We start from the raw sequence: 12,173 nt of genomic DNA, 5'->3' as shown, positions 1-12,173 counted from the left end.
TACCTTAATTTTTAACTCACACTTGTGCCCTCTGTCTACATATATATCTAACTACCTCAATAAGAGAGTTTTTATGAGTTACTAGTATCTTTCCATGTAGAAATGTAAATAATTTAATCTTATTAAGTGCCTTATGATTTCCCTTTCCTGTTCACCTTTTTTATGTTTCCATTGAGTTTTATATTTGAAAGCCAAATTCTCTATTCAAATCTGATCTTTTTTTTAATCAACAATACTTGAATATCCTCTATTTCATTGAATATCAATTTCTTCCCTGAAGGATTATACTCAGTTGTGTTGGGTAACGTGATTCTTGGTTGTAATCCCAACTTTTTTGCTCTCCAAAATATCATATTCCATGTCATCTCATTCTTTAATGAAGAAGCTGCTAAATCTTGCGTTATCTTGACTGTAGCTCCACAATACTTGAATTGTTTCTGGCTGCTTGCAGTATTTTCTCCTTGCCCTGGAAGCTCTGGAATTTGGCTATAATATTCCTAAGGGTTTCCATTTTGGGATCTCTTTTAGGGGGTGATTAGTGGATTTTTTAAGTTTATACTTTACCCTCTGGTTTTAGAATATCAAGGTAATTTTCTTTGATAATTTCTTGAAAGATGCTATCTTGACTTTCAGATAGTCCAATAATTTTAAAATTATCTCTCCTGGGTCTAGGTCAGTTGTTTTTCCAATGGAATATTTCATAGTCTTATATTTTTTCATTCTTTTGGTTTTGTTTTATTGTTTCTAGATTTCTCATATGTAGAGGGCTGAAACCCTTGAGTTCATGCACTGAGGTCTGGACAGCCGAGCACTTAAGGCTAATTACCGATTGAACAATACTCTATAAGCATATACTTGGAAAATGGCCCTTCCCATTATCCTGTGCTGGCTTTATAATTGGTGTATACAGAAAATTGTAGGAGAGACTAGGGAGTGCAATAAGACTAGCCAGGGTCACTTTGGGCAGGAGACGAAGAAGGAAGGTCTCAGAGATTCTGTTTCCATCCAATTCAATCCTACCTCTAAAGACCAAGAATAAAGACTAAGGACTTTTGCTTATCCTGACTCTGGCTGATTCTAAGGTATCCAGGGTGCTAACATAGTCATCACACTCATAAAGTCATTAACTTCCATTTGCTCAATTCTAATTTTAAAGGAATTATTTTTTCAGTGAGTTTTTGTACCTCCTTTTCCATTGGGCAAACTCTGCTTTTTTTAGCCATCCTTCTCTTCATTGGCTTTTTATACTTCCTTTATCACCTGGCTTAGACTGTTTTTCAGGTCTTATTTTCTTCTGTATTTTGTGTGTCTCTTTTACCAAGCTGTTGACTCATTTTTCATTATTTCCTTTCATCATTCTCATTTCTCTTTCCAATTTTTCCTCTACCTCTCATACTTGAATTTCAAAATTCTTTTGAGCTCTTCCATGGCCCAAGACCAATCCATATTTTTCTTGGAGGCTTGGATGTTGGAAACTTGACTTTGTTTTCTCCTTCTGAGTGTGTCCTGATCTTCCTTATCACCATGGTAACAATATAGCCTTTCTGTTGCTTTTCTTTTTTTTTAATATTTGCATTTTCGGAATATTTTCTTCTTTAATAGCTTTTTATTTATAAGTTATATGCATGAGTAATTTTACAGCATTGACAATTGCCAAACCTTTGGTTTCAATTTTTTCCCTCTTTCCTCCCATCCCCTCCCCCAGATGGCAGGTTGACCAATACATGTTAAATATGTTAAAGTATAAATTAAATACAAAATAAGTATATATGTCCAAACAGTTATTTTGCTGTACAAAAAGAATCGGACTCTGAAATAGTGTACAATTAACCTGTGAAGGAAATCAAAAATGCAGGAGGACAAAAAGATAGGGATTGGGAATTCTATGTAGTGGTTCACAGTCATCTCCCAGAGTTCTTTCTCTGGGCGTAGCTGGTTCAGTTCATTACTGCTCTACTGGAACTGATTTGGTTCACCTCATTGCTGAAGATGGCCAGGTCCATCAGAATTGATCATCATATAGTATTGTTGTTGAAGTATATTATGATCTCCTTATCCTGATCATTTCACTCAGCATCAGTTCATGTAAGTCTCAACAAACCTTTCTGAAACCATCCTGTTGGTCATTTCTTACAGCTGTTGCTTATTTTCCAAGCTCATCTCTTAATTTTTAACTCTGTTAAAGTAGGGTTCTGCTTCTAGTGTCCCAAGCCTGGACAGTGTGAGGGCTCTGCAACTTTTTTTTAGAGATACTTCTAGGGACTTGTAAACCTTCAGTTCTTCCCAGGTGGTATGATCTAAGAAGAGGTGTTCACTTCTCTCCTGGCCTATGCTCTGCTCTGTGAGTGACACAACCACTCTTTTCCACTTTGAAACTGATATGAGGGTCCCTATCCTATTATGGCCATAAACTCTGGTGAGCTAGTTCTCCTCCTTGGCTAAGACTGCCACTTGAACTGCAATCCAGATCCAAATAAAGAAACCCCTGTAATCTTTTTCTGACCAGTTATTCAACCTCCTTGCAGTCTGTGGGCTGAGAGCCCTGGAAGCCACTGTTGGGCGGCTGATTCATTAGTTCCCAAGGCTTGTTCCTGATATTCTGGGGTCCGGTTCATGCTGGTGGAGCCTACACTGGACTAGGCTCCATTCTCTTACAGAAGCAACATACCTTTCTTGCCAACCTTCTAAGTTGCTTTGGCTGGAAAATTATTTCACTCCATCTTTTTGTGGCTTTTACAGCTCCAGGAATTGTTTTATGTCATTATTTAAAGGTGTATGAACCTTATAATTTTAAATTATATGTATGTGTATGTGTATATGTATATACACACATATGTATACATATAATTGGGAAATATTTAATAAGGAAAATAAAAATATGATCAAGTATAACTAATGTTAATGTGGGTTAACATGGTTAACATGTGGCTTCTGGGAGCCTTGTGTATGGTTTAGTGGCCTCATTTCAATTTGAATTTGACACCATTACCTTTATAAGCTGCATTTAGACTATATATTTCAGAGCAGAAACTAATCTCATTTAGTAGAAGTTTCCTTACACCAATAAAATCACAGGATCCAAATATAAGTAAAAACAATAAATCTAAATGAATAGTCAAAGACCTGTGATTTTGTTAACTTGGGGAAAACTTAACATGGGAAATCCTTTTACTGACTCTGACTTCTCTGATTTAGGAGTTAAAAAGGAGTTGAAGAGGCTTAGAAAGCCTCAGAGTGATTTATTCAAGATCACACAAAACAACTTTTGGATAGGTGCCATTATTATTCCCATTTTAAAGATGGGTAAACTGAGATTGACAGAAATTAAGTGACAAATAGATTCACACAGCAAGTAACTATCTGAGGTGGGATTTGAATTCAGGGTTCCCTGACTCCAAGTCTGTCTATCTATCTTGCCCCTGAGCTGCCTAAAAAGTATGTTCTTTTCTTATTTAAACTGTTCTTTTTGGTTCTTCTCATCTCAGACTAATTTTGAGTCAGTTTAAGCCAAGTCCCAGTGTTTACAGATCAGATAAGCGCCTGACTTTACTGCCAATTGTTACTAACAGCCACAAAGTCTGGAATTCACTTGGCTTTCAGGAAACAAATCTCCCCTATATCAGCCTTTAATAATCTTTCTTCTTTTTGCCCTTTTCTCTCTCCTCTGATTTTATATGTTGTCACTGGGGTCTGTCACTATTGGCTTCTATCGAAAGACTCTCCATCATCATCACCACTCCTCCCCCTGGGCTCAGCAACTTATTTAAAGAGGCCAAAGTTATTTTGATACATACCCAGCATATATTAAAAATAGGCAACTAAATTTAACCCACTAATTATAAATGGATTTCTTCATAGTATTCATATTTGGGCATCCTAGTCCCTGTGAGAGGCAACCAGAGTTTTAGTGGGTAGTGTGCTGTATTTGTAATGAGGAATCCACATTTAAATTCCACTGATCCCCCACACACACACATACACACACACCTGGGGCAAGTCAGTTAACCCAGGGGGTAGACTTGTAAGCTTCTTGAAGGCAGGGACATTTTTTTCCCTACAGTGTTCTGTATCCTCAGCACTTTGCACAGTGACTTGCATATAGTTGATGCTTAATAAATTTTTGTTAGAATGAGGTGGTTCAAGGCAATTCCAATAGACTTGTGATGGAAAATGCCATCCACATCCAGATAGAGAACTATGAAAACTGGTGTGGATCAAAGCATTTATTTTCAATCTTTTTTGTCGTTGTTTGCTTGTTTTTTTTCTTTCTCGTTTTTCCCCTTTTGATCTAATTTTTTTTTTTTTGCTCAGCATGCCAAATATGGAAATATGCTTAGAAGAACTGCACTATTTAACCTATATCAAATTTCTTGCTCTCTTGGGGAGGGGAAAGGAAGGAAGAAAAGGAGATTGGAACACAAGCTTTTGTGAAGGTGAATATTGGAAATTATCTTTGCTTGTATTTGCAAAAAGGAAATGCCGTTAAAATTTTTTTTAAATAAGCTTCTGTTAGATTGCCTTGTTGAGTCTCAGTTTCCTCATCTATAAAATGTGGATAATACCTGCCTGCCTCCCAGAGTTATAAAGACCACCATATGAGATGAACCATGAGAACGCATACAATGTAAAGTGGAAGACACAAGGAGATGATGGTAGATGCTTTTTATTTACTTTGGCAAGTAGATGCAAATGCAATTGATCTATAATAGGAAGGGGAATAAATGAGCCCCTTAATTCCTCTTGATAATAATTCTAATATCCATCTCTTCTGCATATATCTTGCTCATATATAGTTATTTATGTATTGTTCCCTCTCCTCCATTAGACTGTAAACTTCTTGAAGGTAAGGTCTAGGGTTTTGGTGGGTTTTTTTCCTTTTCTTTGTATCCCCAGGGCTTAGAGCAGTGCTTAATAAATGCTTGTAGACTAAGGTAATGGTGTAAGCATTCATCATTACCCCTATTTTATGGATGGAGAAATTGATACTCATAGCAATTCACTAGCTTAGCTACAATCATGCAGTTGCTACAAATGGGAACTGGGTATGAGTTCAGTTTTTCTTCCACTCCCAGAGGAGTATGACTACATTGTGCTGAGGTTTTAAAATTCATTAGCCAGCATCATTCAATACACCTTAAATGCAATTTGGTGCCAGAGCCATCTGGAAAATGCAATTGAAAGTGGGTGAGTTAAACCTAAACAATCCCAATAATTGCCTCAGTTTCATTCTCCCCACAGAAACCTGTTCTCATAATGCAATAAATCAAAACATCTTAGGCTATCACAATTTTTTCAGACCCTGCTATTTCACGGAAGCAGTAGAGAAAACTGATTCTGGGCAGCTGGGAAAGGTCATTCCCCAAATTAGAACCAATCAGGAATCTCCCCAGACTAGACAAGGCATTTACCCCATAATAATAGGTAGCACATAGTACTTTAGGGCTTGAAAGTTTACATATTACTGCCTCATATCAACTCAGAAGTAGCTATTACAGGCATGATTAACTCCATTTCTTATCTCTTCAGTTCAAACATATTTCCATAGTTTGTCTTTTTTTTCTAAATTATTCAATTAAAGCAAAAGCTAGAGAAGGAGATTTTTATTACATTTATTACCTCTTATCAACTCAGAAGTAGCTATTACAGGCATGATTAATTCCATTTCTTAGATGAAGAAACTGAGACTGAGAGACATTGAATATCTTGATTATACTCATATACTCCTAAGTGTCAGAGGTAGAATTAGACCATCATTTTGTGAAGTTTTTAATATATTCAAATGTATTAATTACAGCTACATATGTATAGAACATACATACAACTAAATGTATTGATATCGTTTTTAAAAGTTGTAGGCTTTCAAAAAATTAATTGACCTGAGGATAGTGTAGTAACTTTGTCACATAAAGTCAGTCAAGTCCACAAGCATTGATTAAACACCTATTGTCTGCTAGGCACAGCATTAAGTGCTAGAAGGGGTCCTCAAACTATGGCAGTTGAGGACGATTATCCCCCTCACCCAGGGCTATGAAGTTTCTTTATTTAAAGGCCCACAAAACAAAGTTTTGTTTTTACTGTAGTCCGGCCTCCAACAGTCTGAGGGACAGTAAACTGGCCCCCTATTTAAAAAGTTTGAGGACCCCTGTCTAAGGAAACAAAAAAATTGGTAAAAGACAGTTCCTGTTCTCAAGGAGTTCACAATCTAATGGTAGACATAACGTGCCAATCACTATGTATGGACAATATATACACAGGACAAACTGTACACATCACTAGGGGGGTGGGCATTGGTATAAAGGGACAACAGGAAAGGCTTCTTAGAGAAGGCAGGATTTGAGCTGGGACTCGAAGGAAGCCAGAGTATTCAGGGAGACAGATGAGGAAAAAGCTCATTTCTTTGACCTTTTAGAGTAAGTGTGGTGGTAGGGAATACTTTTGGGAAGTGTGGAAAGACCTGATTTCAAGTCCTCCCTCTCACCCCCAACCCCCAGTTGTTTTTGTCTTTCCTTCACAAATAGAACCATGACTTCTGGGAGGTGATGCTATGGAAATATGTTTTAAATGGTTGTATGTATATAATCTATTTCAGATTGCTTGCTGTCTTGGGAGAGGGAAAGGAAGGGAGAATAGGAGAAAAAAATTCAGAATTCAGAATTTTACAAAAATGAATGAAAACTATCTTTACATATAACTGGAAAAAATACTATTAAAAATGGCAAACTATGGAAGTATGTTTTAAATGGTTGTACAGGTATAACCTATATCAGATTGCTTGCTGTCTTGGGGGGGGGGGGGAAGGTAAGGAAGGAAGGGAGAAAAAACTTGGAACTCAAAATCTTACAAAAATGAATGTTGAAAGCTGTCTTTACAGATAATTGGAGAAATAAAAAACTATTGAAGAAAAAGCAAAGAAGAATTTGGCTGAAAAAAGCTCTGAGGCACCTCTCTGGGCCTCGGGCTCCTTATTTCCTCTGTATTTAAGGATTTCCAGTTCTAAAACTTGTGACCCAACCTGTGACTTCCTCTCTCTGGACTTCAGTTTCCTCAAATGTTAAAACAGTGTTTTATTATCTCTAAGATCCCTTTTTCTCCTTCCCCCTTTAAATTATCTGAATAATAATAATGCCTCAGGTCTCTGCTTTGCTCCCAGTAAACCTGTACTGAGGTTCTTTGAGCACAAATGGTTCCATAGTTCTGTGGGACAGAGGTTGTGTTTTCACTTGGAAAATGAAGAAAGAGTGCACTCGATTCTTGGCAAAGGAAGACTGAGCTGCTCCCTGATCCCCAAAGAAGGTCATCCTACAATTTTCTTGCCTTTTAGGGACACAGCTAATTGAGCCTAGGGAAGCCTGCTCATTTCAAGTAAATCAACAGTGTCACCCAGTGGACGGACAGTCACATAGACTGTTGGCACTAAATTTAATCTAAGTTGTTTTGATTATCGGATTGTAGCTATAGAGTTAGTAAGGACCCTCTTCCCCCATTTTACAGAAGAAATTGAGGTCCAAGGAGGGATAAACCTATTGTTCTGAAATGATGGAAATAAAGATTTGTGTTTGTTGGGGTATCTTTTAAAGGTTGACTTAGAGTCAAGTCAAAAAGCATTTATTAAGTGCCTATTGTGTGCTAGACACTATGCTAAATTCTGGGGATACAAAGAAAGCCAGTCTCAGATCTCAAGGAACTTAGACTTTGCCCCCTTAATCACTGACTAGATTAAAAGATAAAACACAGTCACCTTTTACCTCTAAGAGATATACTTTTTTATTAAAGCTTTTTATTTTCAAAACATATGCAAAAATAATTTTCAACATTCACCCTTGTCAAACCTTACATTCCAATTTTTTTGTCTTTCCTTCCCTCCACCCTCTCCCCTAGATAGCAAGCAATACAATATAGGATAAACATGGGCAATTCTTCTATACATATTTCCACAATTATCACGCTGCACAAGAAAAATCAGATCAAAAAGGGGGGAAAATGAGAAAGAAAATAAAAAGCAAGTGAACAACAACAAAAAGAGTGAAAATACTATGTTGTGATTCACACTCAGTCCCCACAATCCTCTCTCTGGAGGCGGATGGCTCTGTCCATCACAAGACTATTGGAACTGGCCTGAATCACTTCACTGTTGAAAAGAGACACTCCCATCAGAATTGATCATATATAATCTTGCTGTTGATGTATACAATGTTTTCTTGGTTTTACTCACTTCATTTAGCATCAGTTCATATAAATCTCTCCAGGCCTCTCTGAAATCACCCTGCTGATATTTCTTACAGAACAATAATATTCCATAACATTCATATGCCATAACTTATTTAGTCATTCTCCAACTGATGAGCATCCACTCAGTTCCCAGTTTCCTGACACTACAAAAAGGCATGCTACACACATGTGGGTCCTTTTCCGTGTTTTGTGATTTCTTTGGGATACAGGCCCAAAAGAAACACAGCTGTATCAAAGGGTATGCACAGTTTGATAACCCTTTGGGTTTACAAGAGGTATACTTCAAATCAAAAGACATAAAGAGACTAAAAATTAGGGATAGATGCAAGTCAGTAAAACTAAAGGAACTATTATCCAGAACTTTGGTTTAGCTGCAAAATTTAGACAAGTTATAGAATCCCTGCTGAATTTATAGATTGGTAGGAGAATAATATCAAAGCTCATTGATTTAATTAAATAATAATTAACATTTTTTAGCTTAAATTTCTTTTTCATCAAAAATTTAGAACTATCCCCAAAGGGGTCTAAAACTGTGTATACCCTTTAATTCAGCATTGTTACTACTGGTTCTGTATCCCAAAGAGATTATAAAAGAGTGAAAGGATCCACATGGACAAAAATGTTAGTAAGAGTTCTTTTTGTGGTGGCAAAAAACTGGAAGTCAAGGGGATACCCATCAATTGGAGAATGGCTAAATAATTATGGCATATTAATTTAGTGGAATATTATTGTTCTATAAGAAATGATGAGACTTCAGAAAAGCCTAAAAAGACTTATATGAATTGATCCTGACTGAGTGATGTGAGCAGAACCAAGAAAACATTGTGTGATGATCAACTATGAAAGACAGCTCTTCTCAATAATGCAGTCATCCAGGACAATTCCAATAGACTTGGAATGGAAAATGCCATCTACATCCAAAGACAAAACTATGGAGTCTGAATGCAAATCAAAGCATAGTATTTTCAACTTTTCCCCCCTTTCTCATGGTTTTTCCTTTTTGTTCTAATCTTTCTTTCATAATATGACTAATGTGTAAATTTATCTAAAATGATTGTATATATATATATATAATACATATATAGCCTATGTCAGGTAATAAATACTTGACTGAGTGATTAATGAGTAAAAGCAGGCCACAGTCCTTGACAAGTAAGCAATTGTAAAAGAAGAAACGAGTAAAGAATGTCATCAAAGAAATGTATAAGGAAAAACAAGATGGGTCAAGTGAGCACATGATGAGAAACCCATAACAGTAAGTAGCCCAATAAGAGGGACAAAGGGAAGCCAACTTCCAAACAACCAAAGTTAGTTGAATAAAATAATGGTGCATCCAGATTTGTACTTAAAGAAAATCACTACGGCAGCAGAGCCAAGGATGGACTGCAGTGAGAAGACTATTGCAACAATTTAGAAGAGAAGGAACGGAGCTCAGATGGTAGCTCTGTATACGGAGAGAAGGGCTGGGTGTGAGAGATATTGCAAAAGTAGAAATGAAAAGATATGACTACTGATCAGAAGTGTGTATGGAGAGAAAAATGAGAGCAGGATAATGCCAAGATTATGAATTTGAAACAATGGCAAAATGCTGGTTCCTTTGATGAGAATGGGAGAGATTGGGAGAAGAAAGCAAGGAAAAGATAGCAGGAAGAGACAATGAGTTTACCTGTAAAAATGCTGAATTTGTGATGCCTGTGGGTCATTCATTTTGGGATGTCTAATAAGACATTGGTGTTATGTGACTAAAACTCAGGGGAAAGGATCAGACTGAATATCTACACCTGGGCATTAACAGCAATGAGGTAATGAAAGATGGGAATCATAAACTATGTATTAGGAAGTATGTATTATTTTCTTTCTCTTCAGATCATTGATTGACCTGAATTTTATTGTATGGATTATATTGTAACATGTTGTATTATAAACTAGAGGTATGCTGGAGTCATCTTGAGCTGTTCACAGAAAGTTAGCCAATTGTTAAATTTTCATTATGAGTATTTATACCTGAGAAATAAGAAACTGCTACAAAGTAGGGCTTGATTTATTGTTGAGATCTAGACTTAAGAGCGATAGAGAAAATATTAATGTAGATTCAACTTAAAAGTATGACATGTAATAATTCCCGCCCCCCAAAATAGGTAGTTGTTAAGTTCTTACCTGTACATCACTGATTGTACCATAGGCAACCACTATACAAAGTGTTGTAGATAGACATAATTACAGCTTAAAACCCATCTTTGTTATTCTTGGTATTCAATTGTTTCAATTGTATCCAACTCTTTGGAACCCCATATGGGGTTTTCTTGGCAAAGATGCTTAGTGGTTCACCATTTCCTTATACAGCTCATTTTATAGATGAGGAAATTGAGACAAATAAAATAAAGTGTCTCGCCCAAGGTTCCACAGCTAGTAAGTGTCTGGAGGTAGACTTGAACTCAAGTTTTCTTGACTCTAGAACTGGCATTTTATCCACTCTGCCACATAGCTGTCCTCAATACATCTACACGTCTACAGAATATTAACATAGAATTCAAATACTCAAAAAGAAAGTGCTCCTATGATGCTCCACTACATTGCTATCCAAGTAAATTATATAAATTTAAGACAAAGGCTACAAAGAACACATACCAAGAACATGCCTGAGGCAACATTGTGTCGAGAGACCAAGAGGGAACCAATATGATCAGTGAATTCATCAGCACCGCTGATATTGTACTTGAGCAACCGGAAGGGATCCAGGCGACTCTGCGCAAGACAAGGAATGCCAACATATTAAAAACACAGGCAATACGTCTTTCCATATTCAAGCAGTATAGTAAATATAGTAAAGTAAATGGAGCTCATCAGTATGAGTGGGATTGAAACTCAGATTTTCCCAACTCTCAATCCAAGGTTGTATCTATCAACCACACTGATTAAATATATTGCCTGTTTTCTCTAAGAGGTATACTTGAAAGCAAAAAAGATAAAGAGACTAAAAGTTAGGGGAAAGTGTAAAACTGATTAATGAAGGTCAGTAAAACTAGAGAAACTAATACCCAGATCTATAACTATTACTTCAAAGTGCTGAAATGTAGAGGATCCTGGCTTGTAATATCCTCTGCCAGTAGTATAGAGCCAACTAAATTTAGCACCTAATTAACAAGGGTAATTAATTGAAATTAAAATTTAAAATTGACAGATAAGGCAGAATTGATCAATAACAACAACAAAAATAATAGGTGGTATTTATATAGCACCTACTGTATGCTAAATATTGTGCTAAGCACTTTACTAATATCTTATTTTATCCTTACAACAACCCCGGAAAAGGAGGGGTAAAGTGCTATTATTCTCCCCATTTTACAGTTGAAGAAACTGAGAAAGAAATTAAATGATTTGCCTTCTCTTTTTTCTTCTTCTTCAGTCTGCCCAGCTCCCAAGTTCCCTATCAAAATATCTGCTTTCTCCTTCTGCAGGGTTCAGGGACTTTGTGTCCCTTAATCCCTCTTCCCCCTTTCCCCTCTCTAATAGTATTTATCTCAAAGAGTTAATTTGATAGCATATTACATGCTGTCTGCTCCAGGCATGTTTCTAAATTTCTTGCTCGAGGCGAGAAAATTGTTGGTTATAGCAGAAGCACTATTACAGTATTAAATTGGATTTCATAGTAAATGCATTAAGTGCTCTTTCAACAACCTCTTATGAAAACCTAACAATGATTGTTTATACCTAACAACAGAGCATCCCATAAACTGACAGGAATGCAAAAAAAAAAAAAAGATAATAATACAATTGTGCTGGGAGACATCTCCAGATCAAATCTAAATAGACTTCCACTATCAGAGTGATGGATCAACTTGACAAGAATTAGTAAAGAAAGGCTAGATGAATAAGGCAGAATTAACACATAATAACATTGGGTAGCTAGGTGGCACAGTAGGTAGAGCACCAGACCTGACCAG

General features: G+C 36.5%; 1 protein-coding gene across 3 annotated transcripts in view; it reads right to left on the bottom strand.

Moving 5' to 3' along the window:
* LOC111721047 (uncharacterized protein C3orf20-like) overlaps positions 1-12,173 on the bottom strand; it is a 55,266-nt gene that overhangs the window by 31,346 nt on the left and 11,747 nt on the right. For all 3 annotated transcript variants that reach the window (XR_004229920.1, XM_031940820.1, XM_031940818.1), the window contains exon 3: positions 10,858-10,974. Coding sequence is in view for 2 of the 3 variants with exons in the window: in XM_031940820.1 (XP_031796680.1) it covers positions 10,858-10,974 (117 nt within the window). In the remaining variant the exon portion in view is untranslated. The remainder of the gene's footprint in view (positions 1-10,857; positions 10,975-12,173) is intronic.

The sequence above is a fragment of the Sarcophilus harrisii genome, chromosome 5, assembly GCF_902635505.1.
Source record: "Sarcophilus harrisii chromosome 5, mSarHar1.11, whole genome shotgun sequence".
Lineage (NCBI taxonomy): Eukaryota > Metazoa > Chordata > Mammalia > Dasyuromorphia > Dasyuridae > Sarcophilus > Sarcophilus harrisii.
This window is presented reverse-complemented; position numbering and strand designations above follow the sequence as displayed.